General features: G+C 43.1%; 1 protein-coding gene across 1 annotated transcript in view; it reads left to right on the forward strand.

The window, feature by feature from the left end:
* The first annotated feature begins 275 nt into the window (after positions 1–275).
* LOC122941735 (peroxisomal N(1)-acetyl-spermine/spermidine oxidase-like) overlaps positions 276–23,148 on the forward strand; it is a 75,746-nt gene continuing 52,873 nt past the window's right edge. The window contains exons 1-2 of the mRNA XM_044299147.1: positions 276–572; positions 21,002–21,485. Coding sequence (XP_044155082.1) covers positions 305–572; positions 21,002–21,485 — 752 coding nt within the window. The 5' untranslated portion in view covers positions 276–304. The remainder of the gene's footprint in view (positions 573–21,001; positions 21,486–23,148) is intronic.

Consider the following 23,148-nt stretch of genomic DNA (forward strand, 5'->3'; position numbering starts at 1 on the left):
ATGAAATAAGACACCATCCCAATAGGATGAAATAAACCACATGCAGTTTGATGGCTTAAAAAAGACCAAATGTATGTGTGTAGGGCCCCTTAAAATGAGGCTGCTGCATAAGATGCCAAAATCATAAAAGGAGCTGGAATCTGTTTACAACTTAAAACTTGGATGGTTTTTATACATTGTGCAGATGTGGAAACATAACTACTTCCAGAACCCAGACATAAATGTGAGATAAAGCAAGCAGGGACACTCTACACATCTCCCCTGCATCTTCTACTTTGGTCGCCACTTTCAAGGAAGAACAAGAATGGTCATCAACATGCAGACGGGGCTGTCTACCAGGCTCCTCCTCCTTGTCATCCTGCCGCTTGTGGTACTCTCCGATACCAAGCACGGCTCTACTGACTCGGAAGAACTGAAACCTTTGGGTCCTCAGGTTCCAGTCGTGGTAATTATCGGTGCTGGAATCTCTGGTATTGCAGCAGCAGAGAAGCTGCACAAACATGGTTTCCAAAATATAAAAGTCCTGGAGGCTACTGGGAGAACCGGAGGCCGGATCCGCACAGAGAGTTTCGGTAATTATTTTCTGATATGTCTTTTATGGTGCAGTAATGGCAGAGGTTTCATCTCTTGGATAGAACAAAGTGTGGGATGTGACACCCGAGCCTGGATTCCTCTTGCTTTGAAAGAACAGCAAATGGACTTTGTTACATAGGACTGCAGATGACATGTTTTACATTATCTGTACTCAGAGAGTTACCACTGTGTTATCTGTGATATTACATAGATAGTTAACACAGTGTTATCTGTGGTGTTACATAGGACTGCAGGTGACATCTACTACATTATCTGTACTCAGAGAGTTACCACTGTGTTATCTGTGATATTACATAGCTATCAGGCAGCCAGGGAGACAGACGTAGTCTTACTGGAAGCATGTCACCAAGCAAAGACGTGTCTCTCATTCTCCAAGGTGTTCTCCGGCCCTTCCGGCGGGAAATCCCTCACCCCTCGCTGGCCACGGCCTAGGAGGGTGGAGCTAGTAAAGATTTGCGCTACATGCGCGCGTCACTCTGTGAGATCCACATCAGATCTTGGTGCTGCTGGGAGATGGGACGCTGTCATTCCCAGCACTAATGCTGAACCCCTAGAGTCAGCTGTTGCCGGGGAACCTCATTTGTCATGTCTCCTAACTTGGACATGTGGTGGGAGGTTCCTTCCTTTGCACACTATCAGCCCTCACCTGTGCTACCCTGGTCTGATGGTGGAGATTGGGTATGGCCTCAGCAGTGTTGTAACAGTAACTGCTGTATGTTGCTGTTCTCCTGCTTACCGCCGCGGTCCTGGGGGCCGTGCTCAACCACGATCCTTCCATCCACCGCTGCAGTCTTGGGCTCTGTCCCTGTACGTGCTGTAGTGCTGAGGTTTCCGCTCCACAGTTTCCACTTAGCCCTGGCCACAGCATGCTTGCTGCTGGTTTTGTTTTACACTAGGGACGGCGCGCATCACTTCCTGGGCTGCATGGGTTGGGTCAAGTGACCTCGCTGACCAACCCAGGCTCTCCTGCAGGTACTTAAGTGGCTCATCCCCCTTCCCAGATGCCTTAGTGTCAAGGTCCTTGTGTTTGCTAAGCTCCTGATAGTGATGAGCGGCAGGAGGAATATTCGAATTTGTGATTTTTCGCAAATATTTGGGTGAATATTCGCCATATATTCGAGAATTCGTCATTATTTTCTTGATTGCGGAAATCGTCTATTTGAAAAATTTGCAATAACAATTCGCATTACGAAAATTTGCAATCAACACAATTCCTAAAGTCAAAGATATTGCAGCATTCTCATTGGCCCACAAGCTAGAATATTCGCAAATTCTCGAAGTGACGATATTCGCGATAAAAATTTGAATATTCGTGATCAACACCACTCCTGACTTATACCTTGTTCCTGAATTCTGCTACTCGTCTGATCCCTGTCTGCTTTCCTTGACTCTCCTGTTGCCGACCCAGATTGCATGACCTGTTCCTGTGCCGCCTGCCCTGACCTTTTGCCTGTCTGACTACGCCTCTGCCTCATCCTTCGGTCCTGCACTGTTGCTCCTGTCAACGACCCCGCCTGCCTGACTTCACTTGTACTTCTGGTACCATCTCCTAGTCTGCCTGGACCAGCTGCCTTGTGTGCCTTCCCTCCTCAAGAGGTAGTGACCTGGTATACCCCTCGGGAAAGTCAGGGGTGGGACACGTGACACAGTGGGTTCACACCAGCTGGTTCGTGACAAGTGTCAGGTGATCTGTAGATGGATATTTAAACCTGGTCTTTTCCCTCCACTCACTGCTGATTATACAGTTACTTCCTGGTTCTGGATCTGAATCTATCTGGTGAGTGGTTTCTCTGGTTATTGACTATGGCTTTGGTTTTGGTTGTATTCTGGTTCTTGTGCCCTGGCTTATGTTTACTGATCATTCTCGTGTTTCCCTGTTGACCATTCCATAGTGTCACAGTATTTACTTTGCCGCCCTGCTATTTGACATCTGGAAAGGGCTTTGCCAAAGTCCCCTTCCTGCTGGAGACAGGTGAAGAGTACCCCGGCCCTCAAGAGCGTTCAGAGTGTGACGGCTTGCGCAAAGTGTGTCTGGCACGCCGCATTTGCTGGCCGTCAGTTTGGCTTTATCGTTGCATTAGCATTACAATAGGACTATAGGTAGCATCTACTACATTATTTGTAATCAGAGAGTTATCACTGTGCTATCGGTGGTGTTAAATAGTACTATAGGCAGCATCTACTACATTATCTGTACTCAGAGAGTTATCGCTGTGCTATCTGTAGTGTTACATAGGACTATAGGTAGCATCTACTACATTATTTGTAATCAGAGAGTTATCACTGTGCTATCTGTGGTGTTAAATAGTACTATAGGCAGCATCTACTACATTATCTGTACTCAGAGACTTATCACTGTGCTATCTGTAGTGTTACATAGGACTATAGGTAGCATCTACTACATTATTTGTAATCAGAGAGTTATCACTGCGCTATCTGTAGTGTTACATAGGACTATAGGTAGCATCTACTACATTATCTGTAATCAGAGAGTTATCACAGTGTACATATGACTATAGGTAGCATCTACTACATTATCTGTAATCAGAGAGTTATCACTGTGCTATCTGTGGTGTTACATAGTACTATAGGTAGCATCTACTACATTATCTGTACTCAGATAGTTATCACTTTGTTATCTGTGGTGTTACATAGGACTGTAGGTAACATGTTCTATATTTTTTTGTACTCAGAGTTATCAGTATGTTTGTTCCTATGGACGCTTGTTAGTGGTAATCTGCCTGTGTAAAGGTCCCACCGCTTACGCTCGTTCATTGGGTAATAGGATCGTTGGTGCAGACACCTAAATCTTTGTTTGCTGGCAGCAGATTGTGCTGCTGCGGCAATCCCATGCAGTTCTATGGGATCACCACTACTCAACCATCTTGGTTGTGACAGCTATTGATGATGTCTTCAATAGAGCTCAGCTGTTTGTCACAAGGCTAGATGTTTTCTATCCTGGAACCTCCTAAAGGTCTTCAGTGTGCGGTATGCATGCACAGCTACTTCAGACTTCAGGAATGCAGCTAGGTACAAACCGGTACTACTAACCAACAAAATTACAAGGATTTAAAGGGGAAAGAAGCACTAAAATACTTTGCTATACAACAGTTCTGTTTGTGTCAATATTCATATGTGTTAGGCTGGGGCTACATGGTGATCATGGGCACCACAGCTGTCTCATGACCAAGAACCACCGTGACTGGAACCCCAGAATTGCAAAAATCCAACTCTACTGTTTATTTTATTTTCATATTTGTTATATGACCAAGTGGGTGGGAGGTTGTATGGCGAGTGTGGGTGATCTTGACTAGTTGCAGAAGAGGGGGTTGTGGGAAAGTAGCTGTGGGGGGCCCTGTTCAAAAATGTGCTATGGAGCAGTCATTTCTAGTTACCCCCCCTGAATGTGCTATTCATTTGACATCTAATCCATGCGCTATTTACACTGGGCCTGAAGGGTTACTTTAGGTTTACACATTTTAATGTTGCTTTAACCACTTCAGCCCCGCTAGCTAAAACCCCCTTCATGACCAGGCCACTTTTTACACTTCTGCACTACACTACTTTCACCATTTATCGCTCGGTCATGCAACTTACCACCCAAATGAATTTTACCTCCTTTTCTTCTCACTAATAGAGCTTTCATTTGGTGGTATTTCATTGCTGCTGACATTTTTACTTTTTTTGTTATTAATCGAAATTTAACGATTTTTTTGCAAAAAAATTACATTTTTCACTTTCAGCTGTAAAATTTTGCAAAAAAAACTACATCCATATATAAAGAAGACACCCCAAGGTATTCCGTGAGGGGCATGGTGAGTTCCTATAATTTTTTATTTTTTGTCGCAAGTTAGTGGAATATGAGACTTTGTAAGGAAAAAAGAAAAAAAAAGAAAAATCATCATTTTCCGCTAATTTGTGACAAAAAATAAAAAATTCTAGGAACTCGCCGTGCCCCTCACGGAATACCTTGGGGTGTCTTCTTTCCAAAATGGGGTCACTTGTGGCGTAGTTATACTGCCCTGGCAATTTAGGGGCCCAAATGTGTGAGAAGTACTTTGCAATCAGAATGTGTAAAAAATGGCCTGCGAAATCCGAAAGGTGCACTTTGGAATATGTGCCCCTTTGCCCACCTTGGCTGCAATAAAGTGTCACACATCTGGTATCGCCGTACTCAGGAGAAGTTGGGGAATGTGTTTTGGGGTGTCATTTTACATATACCCATGCTGGGTGAGAGAAATATCTTGGCAAAAGACAACTTTTCCCATTTTTTTTATACAAAGTTGGCATTTGGCCAAGATATTTCTCTCACCCAGCATGGGTATATGTAAAATGACACCCCAAAACACATTGCCCAACTTCTCCTGAGTACGGCGATACCAGATGTGTGACACTTTTTTGCAGCCTAGATGCGCAAAGGTGCCCAAATTCCTTTTAGGAGGGCATTTTTAGACATTTGGATCCCAGACTTCTTCTCACACTTTCGGGCCCCTAAAAAGCCAGGGCAGTATAAATACCCCACATGTGACTCCACTTTGGAAAGAAGACACCCCAAGGTATTCAATGAGGGGCCTGGCGAGTTCATAGAATTTTTTATTTTTTTTTGCATAAGTTAGCGGAAATTGATTTTTTTTTTGTTTTTTCTCACAAAGTCTCACTTTCCGCTAACTTAGGACAAAAATTTCAAACTTTCATGGACTCAATATGCCCCTCACGGAATACCTTGGGGTGTCTTCTTTCCGAAATGGGGTCGCAAATTTTACGCATTTTGATTCCGTGAGGGGTATGGTGAGTTCATGTGAGATTTTATTTTTTGACACAAGTTAGTGGAATATGAGACTTTGTAAGAAAAAACAAACAAAAAAAAAATATTTTTCCGCTAACGCCAAAAAAATGTCTGAATGGAGCCTTACAGGGGGGGTGATCAATGACAGGGGGGTGATCACCCATATAGACTTCCTGATCACCCCCCTGTCATTGATCACCCCCCTGGTAAGGCTCCATTCAGACGTCCGTATGATTTTTATGGATACATGGATCGGATCCGCAAAACACATGCGGACGTCTGAATGAGCCTTACAGGGGGGTGATCAATGACAGGGGGTGATCAGGGAGTGTATATGGGTGATCACCCCCCTGTCATTGATCACCCCCCTGTAAGGCTCCATTCAGACGTCCGTATGATTTTTACGGATCCATGGATACATGGATCGGATCCGCAAAACACATGCGGACCTCTGAATGGAGCCTTACAGGGGGGTGATCAGGGAGTGTATATGGGTGATCACCCCCCTGTCATTGATCACCCCCCTGTAAGGCTCCATTCAGACGTCCGAATGATTTTCACGGATCCATGGATACATGGATCGGATCCGCAAAACACATGCGGACGTCTGAATGGAGCCTTACAGGGGGGTGATCAATGACAGGGGGGTGATCAATGACAGGGGGTGATCAGGGAGTGTATATGGGTGATCACCCTCTGTCATTGATCACCCCCCTGTAAGGCTCCATTCAGACGTCCGCATGTGTTTTGCGGATCCGATCCATGTATCCATGGATCCGTAAAAATCATACGGACGTCTGAATGGAGCCTTACAGGGGGGTGATCAATGACAGGGGCTGATCAGGGAATCTATATGGGTGATCACCCGCCTGTCATTGATCACCCCCCTGTAAGGCTCCATTCAGACGTCCATATGTGTTTTGCGGATCCGATCCATGTATCCGTGGATCCGTAAAAATCATACGGACGTCTGAACAGAGCCTGACAGGGGGGTGATCAATGACAGGGGGGTGATCAGGGAGTTTATATGGGGTGATCATGAGTGATCAGGGGTTCATAAGGGGTTAATAAGTGACGGGGGGGGGTGTAGTGTAGTGTGGTGTTTGGTGCGACTTTACTGAGCTACCTGTGTCCTCTGGTGGTCGATCCAAACAAAAGGGACCACCAGAGGACCAGGTAGCAGGTATATTAGACGCTGTTATCAAAACAGCGTCTAATATACCTGTTAGGGGTTAAAAAAAATCACATCTCCAGCCTGCCAGCGAGCGATCGCCGCTGGCAGGCTGGAGATCCACTCGCTTACCTTCCGTTCCTGTGAGCGCGCGCGCCTGCGTGCGCGCGTTCACAGGAAATCTCGGGTATCGCTAGAGGACGCGTATATGCGTCCAGGAGGAATAGATCAACCACCTTCCGGACGCATCCGTGCGTACAGCGGTCGGAAGGTGGTTAATGACTTTTTTTTTTAAGCATGCATTTGTTCTTGGAAAAAGCTAGCTCCAGATGTTAGCTGAAAATCCTCATGGGAATGAGCCGCAGTTACATACATGCTTTTTTTTTATAGTGCCGTTTTTAGTGCCCATATTTTATTTTTAAATCACAGAATAGTGTAGCAATATAGTCTCAATATTCTTCTCTAAAGGAAACAAAAATAGCTAAAAAGAAAAAAAAGAAAGGAAACATGCAATCCAAGAAACATGCTAGATGTGACGTCTGCTTTCCTGGAGTGAACACTGCACCTCTAACCTGTATTGACAGTCATAATGACTTATCATGCCATGAGGAGGTTACAGTAGACTCGCTGTCAGGTAATAATTTGCAGCATCTAAAGTCATTATGATGCTGTGAGTTCAGGCCAGAGAAGCACTGAAATTAGAAATTAGACTATGGGTTTAAAAGTGCAACATTGCCAAGAGAGGACATGTTTTTTCTTGGCACACTGTCTAGACGGAAGCTGTTGGAAGCCCATGGCTGGTGTCCATTCAAGGTTTAGCTACATTCAGTGGTGCTACACTCTGAGCAGATCCACGTCATTGAAACTGAAAAAAATATGGCAGAAACCACAGCCAAAATTTGTGTCAAAATCCATTGTGTGAAGATAGCCTAAGGCTAGGGCTACACCACAACAATAAGTCGCGCAACAAAAAGGGTACTTGTGTCGCATTCTTGTTGCACTGTTGTCATGCAACATTTATTTTAATGATAGTCTATGATGTCACACTGCAACATGATAGTCGCGCACAAATCCAACTTGGGTGGATTTTTTGCGACTGTCATGTCGCAGTAGTAGCATGTTTCAGTGTGACACCATAGACTATCATTACGATAAAAGTCATACAACATTTATGTCATGCCACACATGTTGCCTGTGTCAGGCGACTTGTTGCCGAAAAGTTGTGCAACATTTTTTATAATACTAGTCAATGGTGTTGCACTGTGACATATTGTGACTGCCACAAAAATATGCAAGTTGGATTTTTGTGCGACTGTCACAGTCGCAGTATTTTGCTGCGCAACACCATTGACTGTCATTTAAAAAAATGTCATGTGACATTGGTGCAACACATGTCGCAGTGTAGTTGTTCCCTTTCTTTTGCTTCACGTATTGTCGCATGATGTTTTTTGTGCGACTTATTGTTGCATGGTGTTTGAGCTGCAGGCAGCATGTTATAGAGTAGGAGGAGCTAAGCCGATATGATATATAGATTTGTTGGAAAATTATTAGCAAAACTTGTACCGGTAATTTATACATTTAAATGTGTGCTCATTCTGGGCATTGAAGTTAGAGGCGGTCCTATCAGTGATGACAGCCTTTCCCTCTAAGATGGTGAATTCAGAGATACAGTGCCTTGGAAAAGTATTCCCCCCCCCCCCCCCCCCCCCCTTGACTTTTTTCGTATTTTGGTGCCTCACAACCTGGATTTCACATGGATTGTTTGAGGATTTGCATCATTTAATTTACAGAACATGCCCACAACTTTGAAGATGTTTTTTATTTATTTATTGTGAAGCAAACAACAAATAGGACAAAATAACAGAAAAAGTCAATGTGCATAACTATTCACCCCCCTAAGTCAATACATTGTAGAGCCGCCTTTTGCGGAAATCACAGACTTTGGATAAGTCTCTATGAGCTTGCCACATCTTACCACTGTAATTTTTGCCCATTCCTCCTTGCATCAAGTTGGATGTTTGCGCTTGTGAACAGAAATCTTTAAGTCTGACCACAGATTTTCTATTGGATTGAGATCTGGGCTTTGACTTTTACATGTTTCTCCTTAAACCACTCAAGTGTTGCTTTAGCAGTGTGTTTGGGGTCATTGTCCTGCTGGAAGGTGAACCTCCGTCTTAGCCTCAAATCACGCACAGAGTGGTGCAGGTTTTGCTCAAGAATATCCCTGTATTTAGCATCATCTATCTTTCCCTCAACTCTGACCAATTTCCCAGTCCCGCCGGTGATGAAAAACATCCCCACAGTATGATGCTGCCACCACCATGTTTCACTGTGGGGATGATGTTCTTTGGGTGATGTGATGTGTTGGGTTTGCGCCAGACATAGCGTTTTCTTTAACCACCTCCGGACCGCCTAACGCAGATCTGCGGTCCGGAGGTGGCAGCCCTGCGCTCAGCGACGCATATATGCATCATCTCGCGAGACGCGAGATTTCCTGTGAACGCGCGCACACAGGCGCGCGCGCTCACAGGAACGGAAGGTAAGCAAGTGGATCTCCAGCATGCCAGCGGCGATCGTTCGCTGGCAGGCTGGAGATCTGATTTTTTTAACCCCTAACAGGTATATTAGACGCTGTTTTGATAACAGCGTCTAATATACCTGCTACCTGGTCCTCTGGTGGTCCCTTTTGTTAGGATCGACCACCAGAGGACTCAGGTAGCTCAGTACAGTCGCACCAAACACCACACTACACTACACCCCCCCCGTCACTTATTAACCCCTTATAAACCCCTGATCACCCATGATCACCCCATATAAACTCCCTGATCACCCCCCTGTCATTGATCACCCCCCTGTCAGGCTCCGTTCAGACGTCCGTATGATTTTTACGGATCCATGGATACATGGATCGGATCCGCAAAACGCATACGGACGTCTGAATGGAGCCTTACAGGGGGGTGATCAATGACAAGTGGGTGATCACGCATATAGACTTCCTGATCACTTCCCTGTCATTGATCACCCCTCTGTCATTGATCACCCCCCTGTAAGGCTCCATTCAGACATCCGCATGATTTTTACGGATCCACTGATACATGGATCGGATCCGCAAAACGCATACGGACGTCTGAATGGAGCCTTACAGGGGGGTGATCAATGACAAGTGGGTGATCACGCATATAGACTTCCTGATCACTTCCCTGTCATTGATCACCCCTCTGTCATTGATCACCCCCCTGTAAGGCTCCATTCAGACGTCCGCATGATTTTTACGGATCCACTGATACATGGATCGGATCCGCAAGACACATGCGGACGTCTGAATGGAGCCTTACAGGGGGGTGATCAATGACAGGGGGTTGATCACCCCATATAGACTCCCTGATCACCCCCCTGTCATTGATCACCCCCCTGTAAGGCTCCATTCAGACGTCCGTATGTGTTTTGCGGATCCGATCCATGTATCAGTGGATCCGTAAAAATCATACGGACGTCTGAATGGAGCCTTACAGGGGGGTGATTAGGGAGTCTATATGGGTGATCACCCCTCTGTCATTGATCACCCCCCCCCCTGTAAGGCTCCATTCAGACGTCCGCATGTGTTTTGCGGATCCGATCCATGTATCCGTGGATCCGTAAAAAATCATACGGACGTCTGAATGGAGCCTTACAGGGGGGTGATCAGGGAGTCTATATGGGTGATCACCCCTCTGTCATTGATCACCTTCCCTGTAAGGCTCCATTCAGACGTCCGCATGTGTTTTGCGGATCCGATCCATGCATCCATGGATCCGTAAAAATCATACGGACGTCTGAATGGAGCCTTATGATCACCCTGATCACCCCCTGTCATTGATAACCCCCCTGTAAGGCTCCATTCAGACGTCCGCATGTGTTTTGCGGATCCGATCCATGGATCCGTAAAAATCATACGGACGTCTGAATGGAGCCTTACCAGGGGGGTGATCAGTGACAGGGGGGTGATCAGGGAGTCTATATGGGTGATCACCCCCCTGTCATTGATCACCCCCCTGTCATTGATCACTCCCCATGTAAGGCTCCATTCAGACATTTTTTTGGCCCAAGTTAGCGGAAATTTTTTGTTTGTTTTTGTTTTTGTTTTTTCTTACAAAGTCTCATATTCCACTAACTTGTGTCAAAAAATAAAATCTCACATGAACTCACCATACCCCTCACGGAATCCAAATGCGTAAACATTTTTAGACATTTATATTCCAGACTTCTTCTCACGCTTTAGGGCCCCTAAAAAGCCAGGGCAGTATAAATACCCCACATGTGACCCCATTTCGGAAAGAAGACACCCCAAGGTATTCCGTGAGGGGCATATTGAGTCCATGAAAGATTGAAATTTTTGTCCTAAGTTAGCGGAAAGTGAGACTTTGTGAGAAAAAAACAAAAAAAATTAATTTCCGCTAACTTATGCAAAAAAAAAAAAAATTCTATGAACTCGCCAGGCCCCTCATTGAATACCTTGGGGTGTCTTCTTTCCAAAGTGGAGTCACATGTGGGGTATTTATACTGCCCTGGCTTTTTAGGGGCCCGAAAGTGTGAGAAGAAGTCTGGGATCCAAATGTCTAAAAATGCCCTCCTAAAAGGAATTTGGGCACCTTTGCGCATCTAGGCTGCAAAAAAGTGTCACACATCTGGTATCGCCGTACTCAGGAGAAGTTGGGGAATGTGTTTTGGGGTGTCATTTTACATATACCCATGCTGGGTGAGAGAAATATCTTGGCAAAAGACAACTTTTCCCATTTTTTTATACAAAGTTGGCATTTGACCAAGATATTTTTCTCACCCAGCATGGGTATATGTAAAATGACACCCCAAAACACATTCCCCAACTTCTGAGTATGGCGATACCAGATGTGTGACACTTTATTGCAGCCAAGGTGGGCAAAGGGGCACATATTCCAAAGAGCACCTTTCGGATTTCACAGGCTATTTTTTACAGATTTTGATTGCAAAGTACTTCTTACACATTTGGGCCCCTAAATTGCCAGGGCATTATAACTACGCCACAAGTGACCCCATTTTGGAAAGAAGACACCCCAAGGTATTCCGTGAGGGGCATGGCGAGTTCCTCGAATTTTTTATTTTTTGTCACAAGTTAGCGGAAAATTATGATTTTTCTTTTTTTTTCTTTTTTCCTTACAAAGTCTCATATTCCACTAACTTGCGACAAAAAATAAAAAATTCTAGGAACTCGCCGTGCCCCTCACGGAATACCTTGGGGTGTCTTCTTTCCAAAATGGGGTCACTTGTGGCGTAGTTATACTGCCCTGGCAATTTAGGGGCCCAAATGTGTAAGAAGTACCTTGCAATCAAAATGTGTAAAAAATGGCCTGCGAAATCCGAAAGGTGCACTTTGGAATATGTGCCCCTTTGCCCACCTTGGCTGCAAAAAAGTGTCACACATCTGGTATCGCCGTACTCAGGAGAAGTTGGGGAATGTGTTTTGGGGTGTCATTTTACATATACCCATGCTGGGTGAGAAAAATATCTTGGTCAAATGCCAACTTTGTATAAAAAAATGGGAAAAGTTGTCTTTTGCCAAGATATTTCTCTCGCCCAGCATGGGTATATGTAAAATGACACCCCAAAACACATTCCCCAACTTCTCCTGAGTACGGCGATACCAGATGTGTGACACTTTTTTGATGCCAAGGTGGGCAAAGGGGCACATATTCCAAAGTGCACCTTTCGGATTTCACCGGTCATTTTTTACAGATTTTGATTGCAAAGTACTTCTCACACATATGGGCCCCTAAATTGCCAGGGCAGTATAACTACGCCACAAGTGACCCCATTTTGGAAAGAAGACACCCCAAGGTATTCCATGAGGGGCATGGCGAGTTCCTAGAATTTTTTATTTTTTGTCGCAAGTTAGTGGAATATGAGACTTTGTAAGGAAAAAAGAGAAAAAAAAAATCATCATTTTCCGCTAACTTGTGACAAAAAAAAAAATTCTAGGAACTCGCAGTGCCCCTCACGGAATACCTTGGGGTGTCTTCTTTCCAAAATGGGGTCACTTGTGGCGTAGTTCTACTGCCCTGGCAATTTAGGGGCCCAAATGTGTGAGAAGTACCTTGCAATCAAAATGTGTAAAAAATGGCCTGCAAAATCCGAAAGGTGCACTTTGGAATATGTGCCCCTTTGCCCACCTTGGCAGCAAAAAAGTGTGACACATCTGGTATCGCCGTACTCAGGAGAAGTTGGGGAATGTGTTTTGGGGTGTCATTTTACATATACCCATGCTGGGTGAGAAAAATATCTTGGTCAAATGCCAACTTTGTATAAAAAAATGGGCAAAGTTGTCTTTTGCCAAGATATTTCTCTCACCCAGCATGGGTATATGTAAAATGACACCCCAAAACACATTCCCCAACTTCTCCTGAGTACGGCGATACCAGATGTGTGACACTTTTTTGCTGCCAAGGTGGGCAAAGGGGCACATATTCCAAAGTGCACCTTTTGGATTTAACCGGTCATTTTTTACACATTTTGATTGCAAAGTTCTTCTCACACATTAGGTATTCTGTGAGGGGCACGGCGAGTTCCTAGAATTTTTTATTTTTTGTCGCAAGTTAGTGGAATATGGAACTTTGTAAGAAAAAAAAAAAAAGAAAAAATCATCATCATTTTCCGCTAACTTGTGACAAAAAATAAAAAGTTCTATGAACTCACTATGCCCATCAGCGAATACCTTAGGGTGTCTACTTTCCGAAATGGGGTAATTTGTGGGGTTTTTCTACTGTTTGGGCATTGTAGATCCTCAGGAATCATGACAGGTGCTCAGAAAATCAGAGCCGTTTCAAAAAGCGGAAATTCACATTTTTGTACCATAGTGTGTAAACGCTATAACTTGTACCCAAACCATTTTTGGGTTATATTAGTGGGGGGGGGGGGGGAGGCATATTAGCCATTGTGTTGTGAAGTGCAAAAATTACAGCCCTTTTTGTTGTGTATTAGTGGCAAAACAAAAATATCTTTGCCGTTCAGTCGTGCAGTTATATGTTCTAAAGCCATTTTTGTTGTATATTAGTGGCAAGAGTAAAATATATTTGCTGTTCAGCGGTGCAGTTATATGTTCTAAAGCCCTTTTTGCTGTGTATTAGTGGCAAAAGTAAAATATATTTTCCATTCAGCAGTGCAGTTATATGTTCTAAGGCCCTTTTTGTCGTGCATTAGTGGAAAAAGTAAAATATATTTGACGTTCAGCGGTTCAATTATATGTTCTAAAGCCCTTTTTGCCGTGTATTGGTGGCAAAAGTAAAATAAATTTGCCGTTCAGCGGTGCAGTTATATGTTCTAAAGACCTTTTTGTTGTGTATTAGTGGCAAAATAAAAATATATTTGCCGTTCAGCGGTGCAGTTATATGTTCTAAAGCCCTTTTTTGTGTGTATTAGTGTGTGGTGAAGTGAGAAAATTACAGACTTTTTTAGGGTGTTTTTATTTCTTTTGTTTACATTTATTTATTTATTGGATCTAACAGTATATCAGACAGATAAGTGCCAGGCCCTGCACAGGGTAGTGGCAGAGGCCTAAATGTTTCTGGCACAGGCACAGGTCGCAGCAGAGTAAGTGGGCATGGCAGCAGGGGTCACTTCGAGAGGCCTGAGCTCCCAGTGTCAGCTAGTGGTCGTGTCTTAACCAGCAACTTAGTGGTTCTTTAATGGTTGACTCGATCTTCGACTTTGTCGCAAGTGACAACCAACACCCCCAGCCAAGAGTCAGTGGGTTCGTCAGACACAACCCCTAGTTAACATGGCCCGGGAGCAGGCCCTGTACCCTCACCTGTCCTATACCTGCCTCTGCTCTTTTCTGTTCCCTCAGCCAGAAAAGTATGGTATGCTGTGGGCTCAGCTCCACTATACAGTGAGGACGAGCTACTAAAAGACAGTCAGCAGCTACTGGCAAGCCAAGATGTGGAGGAGACATCTGCCGCTTCTTCCACTAGGTGGACAAGTAGTGTTGAGGAGAGTGGCGTGGGAGCTGGTGTTGCAAGCGGTCAAGCTCTTGACCCAGAAACGGTTGAGGAGGACATCAGTAATATGCAGACAATACTTGATGATGATGATGTAGCTGATCGCACTTGGGAGCTTGGTAACGAATGGGCTTCATCATCAGGAGAAGAGGGTGGCAGCTTGCCCTTGAGGCAGCGGCAGAGCCAGCAAGTCGCCAGCGTAGCTGGGAGTCAGCAGGGTGGCAACAGTGGGAGGTAGGTAGCCAAACGTGCCCGGGGTAGACCACCCACTTTGCAGGAGCCTACCTACCCTGGGAAGTAGCGGTGCACGGGTTCACGGAGGCAGCGGTGGTAGCAGTCAGTCAGTGCGTAGTGTTGGGGGTAAAATCACCTATGGTGCCATAGCGCCCGCTGCATCACCCAGTGGCACGCAGCCGATTTCCCTCACTCACGGCATCTGAGAGTGTTAAAAACCGGAAGCACAGGCGCGCTTTCCCCCAGAGGAGATCAGGGAAAGAACCCTGTTCTAAAAATGAGTAGTGGCCTGTACTAGGCTTCAAGGCTCATTGTTAGTATATCCCAGTTCAGGCCACTAGATTGCAGCACTGAACTGTGATAAAGTAATTTCTATACAGAATAATGGAGCAATTTACATCTGATGATTGTAAGTTGTGGTCCACTTGGGGGACTTAACAAAAAGAAAGAAAAATGTAAAAAAAAGTTTTGAAAATATAAAAAAACATAAAAATTAAAAGCACCCCATTCCCCAAAATAGAAAGAAACAAAAAAATATAGAATTATGGGCATCACTGCATGCGAAAGAGCCCATACTATTAAAATATTTTTAAAAAGTTAGCTTGTATGGTGAATGGCATAACAGTTTCGAGTTTTTTTCCTCAATTTATCTCCCAAGAAAATTTAATAAAAAGTGATCAAATCATACACAACCCAAATGGTATTGTCAAAAACGTCCCGCAAAAAATAAGCCCCCACACATCTCAGTGGACATGACTATAAAAAAGTTATGATGGTCAGAATATCGCGATAAAAAGAAAAACATTTTTTTTACAAAGTGAGTCCTAATGAGGATTGGCTTGCTGCAGTGAGCTGGCCTATAGAGGTCCTGAGTGGGGGGGCTGTTCGGGTTGCCACCTTTCACAACAAAAAATACTGGTTACACAAGTTAAAAAGGTTGGTGTGGGTTAATACGGGTGTTATTTGATCATATTTTTCGCTTTGCTCCATATTTTTTCTCAGTGAAATCAAACTTTTCACTGTTGGGGACACCATGTGTATTTAAGTTTTATTTAGCCTCTATTTTTAAAATGTTTCTGTGGAAATTCAAGCTCACAACTTTCTACATTAAGGGCAAAAAAACGTAACTACTGGGCTGTAGAGCTCAATGCTATGTTTCTGCTGAAAAACCTCATAGAAGTTTATCTTGTGTTATATAAGAAGAAACTTATATGAGGTTTTTCAGTACTAACTTAACTTTGAGCTCTATAGCCCAGTGGTTAAGGATTTTACCTGTAATGTAGAAGGTTGTGAGTTCAAATCCCCACAGAAACATTTTAAAAATACTGGTTACAAAATTTAAAATGGTTTGTGTAAGTTAATATGGGTGTTATTTGATCATATTTTACATTTTGCTCCATTTTTTCTCAATAAAATAAAAATTTTCACTGTTGGGAACACCCTGTGTATTTAAGTTTTATTTAGCCTCTATTTTTAAAAGTTTCTGTAGGGATTTGAACTCACAACCGTCTACATAATAAAGAGCCGGATGCTTAACCCCTGGGCTATAGAACTCAATGCTAAGTCAGGGCTGAAAAACCTCATAGAAGTTTCACTTCTGTTAAAAACAGCATAGAAGTTTCTCTTGTATTATAAAAGAGAAACGTCTATGATGTTTTTCAGCAGCAACTAAGCATCGAGCTCTATAGCCTAGTGGTTAAGGGTTTTACCTGTATTGTAGAAGGTTTCAAATTAAGAAACCCCACAGAAACATTTTAAAAATACTGGTTACACAAGTTAAAAAGGTTTGTGCAGGCCAGGGATGGGCAAACTGCGGCTCTCCAGCTGTTGTAAAAATACAACTCGCAGTATGCCCAGTCTGCCTACAGCAGGGCATGATGGGATTTGTAGTTTTACAACAGCTGGAGAGCCGCAGCTTGCCCATCCCTGGTGTAGGCTAATACGAGTGTTATTTGATCATATTTTACATTTTGCTCCTTTTTTTTCCTCAATAAAATAAAAAATTTCACTGTTGGGAACACCCGGTGTGTTTAGGTTTTATGTAGCCTCTATTTTTAAACAATTCTGTAGGGATTTGAACTCACAACCTTCTACATTAAGGGCAAGAACCTTAACCAATGGGCTATAGTGCTCAATGGTATGTCAGTGCTAAAAAACATCATTTAGCCTCTATTTTTTAAATGTTTCGGTGGGGATTAAAACTCACAACCTTCTACATTAAGGGCAAAAACCTTAAAGTGTTACTGCCATTTCACTACAAAAAATGAAATTCCTAACATATGTGATGCTGAAGGGAAGATATTCATGAAGCTGCATTTTTCAGCTAATTTTACCTTTCTGATGTCTGTAATCAACCATATTTCTCTGTGCCTCTATTTAAGCAACTTCCTCTGCTGCTCTTCCTGTGATGATCTTTGCCCTTCCTTGAGGCCATCCTGTAATTCCCTCACTTCCCATAAACCCTTGCTCTCCTTATGTGAACTAGCAGGACTAATCAGAACGCAGATAGAAATATGGGCTTCTGTTGTCTGAAAGCTGACATTCCAAGCTTTCAGACAATGCTAGAATGACATAAATCTGTTCAGTACAGGGGAAGAAAGCGAATTTTCGCAGATGTTCGCGAACGGGCGAACCGGACGAACCGCCATTGACTTCAATGGGCAGGCGAATTTTAAAACCCACGGGGACTCTTTCTGGCCAGAATAGTGATGGAAAAGTTGTTTCAAGGGGACTAACACCTGGACTGTGGCATGCCGGAGGGGGATCCATAGCAAAACTCCCATGAAAAATTACGTAGTTGACGCTGGTGGTTATTCAAGCAATACATTCCACTATACCTTATTCATAGATGATGATCCCTGCAATGGCTGAGCAATCCACGCTACTCCCAGTAAAGCGTCAAATACTGGCATTCCCGTCTCCTCATTGCGCATGCGTCAGCGCCCTATCCCAGCTAATAGGCAAATAGGCAACTGAGTGCCTCTGTTACCTATTAGCTTGGATAGGGCGCTGACGCATGCGCAATGTGGAGACGGGAACGCCCGTATTTGGCACTTTACTGGGAGTAGCGTGGATTGCGCAGCCATTGCAGGGATCATCATCTCTAAATAAGGTATAGTGGAATGTATTGCTTGAATCGCCACTTGTGCTCTAAGGTATATCACCCTGTTGTCACTGATGTTTTTTCTGAGCTTCTCCTCACCCGAATCATGTTATGTGCAGACATAAATATACTCCCACTCGGGAAGAGGGACTGTATGCACCCACCAATGTACCTACCTCCATACACTATTTAAGGCACTGGGATATGGGATTTAATTGCTTGATAAAGACCAACCAAGGTAGAAAACGTCGCTGTAATCTAGCTGTCTGAGTGAATAAATCACCGTTTTACACCAACTACTGGCGAGTGCTGCGGATTATTGAAGTATCGTGATTCTAAGAGCGACGCCTGTCATCTGCATGTCATACTGACTCACAGTGTTATTTCACTACCACAGCAGACTCCCTATGAGTGTTACTGCAAGGCACAGTGTTCTACACCACTATAAAGGCTCTCTGCAGCCAGGAAATAGCCAATTTTTTAAAAATTCCCTCATCTCTATCTTAGTTGAATAGGCGTCAAAGCCCATTCAACTCGAGGCATGTCTGTATAATTGGCTTAAACAGGCTCAGCCTCTCTAGAAAGCATTTGTAAGTCTGCTACCTGAAAATGTGTTCACACCTTTACTCGTCATTATAGGGTAGATGTTTTTTCTGCAAAAGATCTGGCTTTAGGACGTAAAGTCCTCCAGGAAGCAGTCCCTTCGTAATTTTATTGCATTCTGTTATGGCTCATGGGTATCGTCGTGTAGACGACTAGGGGAAACGATAATTACACCGGTAATTGTATTTCCTGGAAGCCTCCACAACGGCACTCTGGGTTTTCCCCCCTCAAAAAATAAAATAAAAATGTGTGTGTGTGTGTGTGTATATATATATATATATATATATATATATAATGTATGTATATGTGTGTGTGTGTGTGTGTGTGTGTGTGTTTTGTATTTAATAGATTATACAAGATAGAGCATATATATACAGTACAGACCAAAAGTTTGGACACACCTTCTCATTCAAAGAGTTTTCTTTATTTTCATGACTATGAAAATTGTAGATTCACACTGAAGGCATCCAAACTATGAATTAACACATGTGGAATTATATACATAACAAAAAAGTGTGAAACAACTGAAAATATGTCATGTTCTAGGTTCTTCAAAGTAGCCTCCTTTTGCTTTGATTACTGCTTTGCACACTCTTGGCATTCTCTTGATGAGCTTCAAGAGGTAGTCACCTGAAATGGTCTTCCAACAGTCTTGAAGGAGTTCCCAGAGATGCTTAGCACTTGTTGGCCCTTTTGCCTTCACTCTGCAGTCCAGCTCACCCCAAACCATCTCGATTGGGTTCAGGTCCGGTGACTGTGGAGGCCAGGTCATCTGGCGCAGCACCCCATCACTCTCCTTCATGGTCAAATAGCCCTTACACAGCCTGGAGGTGTGTTTGGGGTTATTGTCCTGTTGAAAAATAAATGATGGTCCAACTAAACGCAAACCGGATGGAATAGCATGCCGCTGCAAGATGCTGTGGTAGCCATACTGGTTCAGTATGCCTTCAATTTCGAATAAATCCCCAACAGTGTCACCAGCAAAGCACCCCCACACCATCACACCTCCTCCTCCATGCTTCACGGTGGGAACCAGGCATGTAGAGTCCATCCGTTCACCTTTTCTGCGTCGCACAAAGACACGGTGGTTGGAACCAAAGATCTCAAATTTGGATTCATCAGACCAAAGCACAGATTTCCACTGGTCCAATGTCCATTCCTTGTGTTCTTTAGCCCAAACAAGTCTCTTCTGCTTGTTGCCTGTCCTTAGCAGTGGTTTCCTAGCAGATATTCTACCATGAAGGCCTGATTCACACAGTTGTTCTAGAGATGTGTCTGCTGCTAGAACTCTGTGTGGCATTGACCTGGTCTCTAATCTGAGCTGCTGTTAACCTGCGATTTCTGAGGCTGGTGACTCGGATGAACTTATCCTCTGCAGCAGAGGTGACTCTTGGGCTTCCTTTCCTGGGGCGGTCCGCATGTGAGCCAGTTTCTTTGTAGCGCTTGATGGTTTTTGTGACTGCACTTGGGGACACTTTCAAAGTTTTCCCAATTTTTCGGACTGACTGACCTTAAAGTAATGATGGCCACAAATTTTTCTTTACTTAGCTGCTTTTTTCTTGCCATAATACAAATTCTAACAGTCTATTCAGTTGGACTATCAGCTGTGTATCCACCTGACTTCTCCACAACGCAACTGATGGTCCCAACCCCATTTATAAGGCAAGAAATCCCACTTATTAAACCTGACAGGGCACACCTGTGAAGTGAAAACCATTTCAGGTGACTACCTTTTGAAGCTCATCAAGAGAATGCCAAGAGTGTGCAAAGCAGTAATCAAAGCAAAAGGTGGCTACTTTGAAGAACCTAGAATATGACATATTTTCAGTTGTTTCACACTTTTTTGTTATGTATATAATTCCACATGTGTTAATTCATAGTTTTGATGCCTTCAGTGTGAATCTACAATTTTCATAGTTATGAAAATAAAGAAAACTCTTTGAATGAGAAGGTGTGTCCAAACTTTTGGTCTGTACTGTGTATTTTTATATATGTATATATATATATATATATATATATATATATTTATATTAGATTATGGAATTAATATTCGGGGGGGAAAAATTACATTTATATACTTCTCTGAAGGAGTTCTTTGCAATCCACTGAGGAGTTAGGTAGGGAGGGGAGATTTAATCTCTCTACGTGTTTTTCCTGTCTCTGATAGGGTGGGGCTAAGCTGATGGGTCCCGTCGTGCAGACTTCCAGGAAATACAATTGCCTGTAAGTGTAATTACCGTTTCCAAATCAACAGCTGAAAAAACCCTACCATTTTTGCACTGTATGCACTTGTATTTTAAATTAAAGTGAACGGGCAAACTGTTGGTCGATTTCTGAATGTGGATTTAGCAGCAGAAAAGCAGATTGCTAAATCAGTGGCAGATTTTAGCAGAGTGAATATACCCTGAAAGGGCAGCTACCCAGTAAAAATTGTGAAACAATAGTGATGGTTTTACTGGAAAATAATCAGTTGCCTTACAACTGTGTTTTTTTTTCTCTTGTAGCAAAAGGTCTGGTTGAGATTGGTGCACAATGGATTCATGGACCATCTCCAGGCAACCCAGTCTTCCAGCTGGCATCTCAGTTTGGCCTTTTAGGACCAGATGCCTTGCTTGAGGAGAATCAAAAAAATAACTGGGATGGCCATCCCCCTTCCATCGGGGCTACCTACAGTAGTTCTGGAAGAAAAGTCGACCCAGAAGTGATGACCAACATTACAGAGTTGTTTAGCACATGGCTGGCTCAAGCCCGGAATTTCACCAGTGATGATTGCGATCCTGAAGCTAGTGTGGGAAAATTTATGCGAGAAAAGATTGTCCACAGCTCACAAGAATGGGAAAAGGAAGAAGTTGAAATGAATATGGCTTTGTTGAAGGGGTTTCTCAATGTAGAATGCATTGTATATGCAGCACATAGTATGGACCAGGTGGCACTCTGCCCTTTTCGGGAATATACAGTGCTTCCAGGACTTGATTGCACCTTTCCTAAGTAAGTTTAAAAAAATACAATCTCGTCGTATATTAACTAATGACAATAAGCTTGCACTATTGTTTAACCCCCTCAAAGGGTATCTGTCAGCAGATTTGCTCGCTCTGCAACCCTCTTCACTTTGACAGTACCAGGCGTGATCACGTCTTCACTGCCTGGCCCTGTCAATTAACCCCTTCAGTGCCAAGCAAATTAACCCCTTCAGTGCCGAGCAAATCAGACTGTCACTTTATGTAGTAATAACTATGGAACGCTTTTACTTATCCAAGCCATTCTGAGATTGTTTTCTCGTGACACGTTGTACTTCATGACAGTCATACATTTGAGTCAATATATTTCACCTTTATTAATGAAAAAAAATCCAAAAGATACAAATTCACAATTTTCTCAATTTCAATTTCTCTGTTTAAAAAAAGAAAGTGATACCTCATAAAATATTTATTTTTTAACATTCCCCATATGTCTGCTTTATGTTGGCATCATTTTGTAAATGTAATTTAATTTTTTTAGGACATTAGAAAGCTTAGAAAGTTAGAAGCAATTTTTCACATTTTCAACATAATTTTCAACACCATTTTTTTAAGTACCAATTCAATTATAAAATGATTTTGAGGGGCTTATGTAATGGAAACCACTCATAAATGACCCCATTTTAGAAACTACACCCCTTAATTAAAACTGATGTTGCAAACTTTGTTAACCCTTGAGGTGTTCCACAAGAATTCAAGGAAACTGGAGGGGAAATTTAAAAAATTTCACAATTTCATGTTTTGGTAGATTTCTTTATGTTAATAATTTTTTTCTTGCAAGGGTTAACAGCAAAATAAACCTAAATATATTACTCTGATTCTACAGTTTACATAAATACCCCATATGTGGTGGTAAACTGCTCTATGGGCAGTGGTCAGAAGGAAATGAGTGCCTTATGGATTTTGGAGGCAAATTTTGCTAGATTGGTTTTTAGGTGCCATTTAGTATTTGAAGAGACCCTGATGTACCCCTACAGTGGAAACCCTCAAAAAGTGACCCTATTTTGGAAACTACAGCCCTTAAGGGCTCATGCACATTAATGTATTTTCTTGCCGTGTCCATTCCATATATGGAACCATTCATTTCTATGGGTCCTCCAAAAAAGCAGAAATGCTTCAGTGTGCATTCCGTGTCCGTATGTCCGCATTTCCATTCTGCATAAAAATAGAACCCATCTTATTATTGTCCGCAAATCACGTTCTGGGGCCCCATTTAAGTCAATGGTTCCGCAAAAAAACGGAATGCATTCGTATGTCATCTGTTTTTGTGGAACCATCTGTTTTACATTAAATGCCAAGCCCACTTTGCCATGTGCTTAGTGTTTACAAATATTGGCTGAGCAAATGTGCAGGAAAGAGACTCAGGCCTAGTTAGCTGCTAACCAGAGCTTGGAAGATGTATATGGAGAGCCTAATTTCTCTGATACAAGAAAGACCCCAAATCTGGGACACCGGCAGTGAGGGCTATCATGATTGAAACATAGAAACATAGAATGTGTCGGCAGATAAGAACCATTTGGCCCATCTAGTCTGCCCAATATATCTGAATCCTATGAATAGCCCCGGCCCTATCTTATATGAAGGATGGCCTTATGCCTATCCCATGCATGCTTAAACTCCTTCACTGTATTTGC

The sequence above is a fragment of the Bufo gargarizans genome, chromosome 6 (assembly GCF_014858855.1).
Source record: "Bufo gargarizans isolate SCDJY-AF-19 chromosome 6, ASM1485885v1, whole genome shotgun sequence".
Taxonomy (NCBI): Eukaryota; Metazoa; Chordata; class Amphibia; order Anura; family Bufonidae; genus Bufo; species Bufo gargarizans.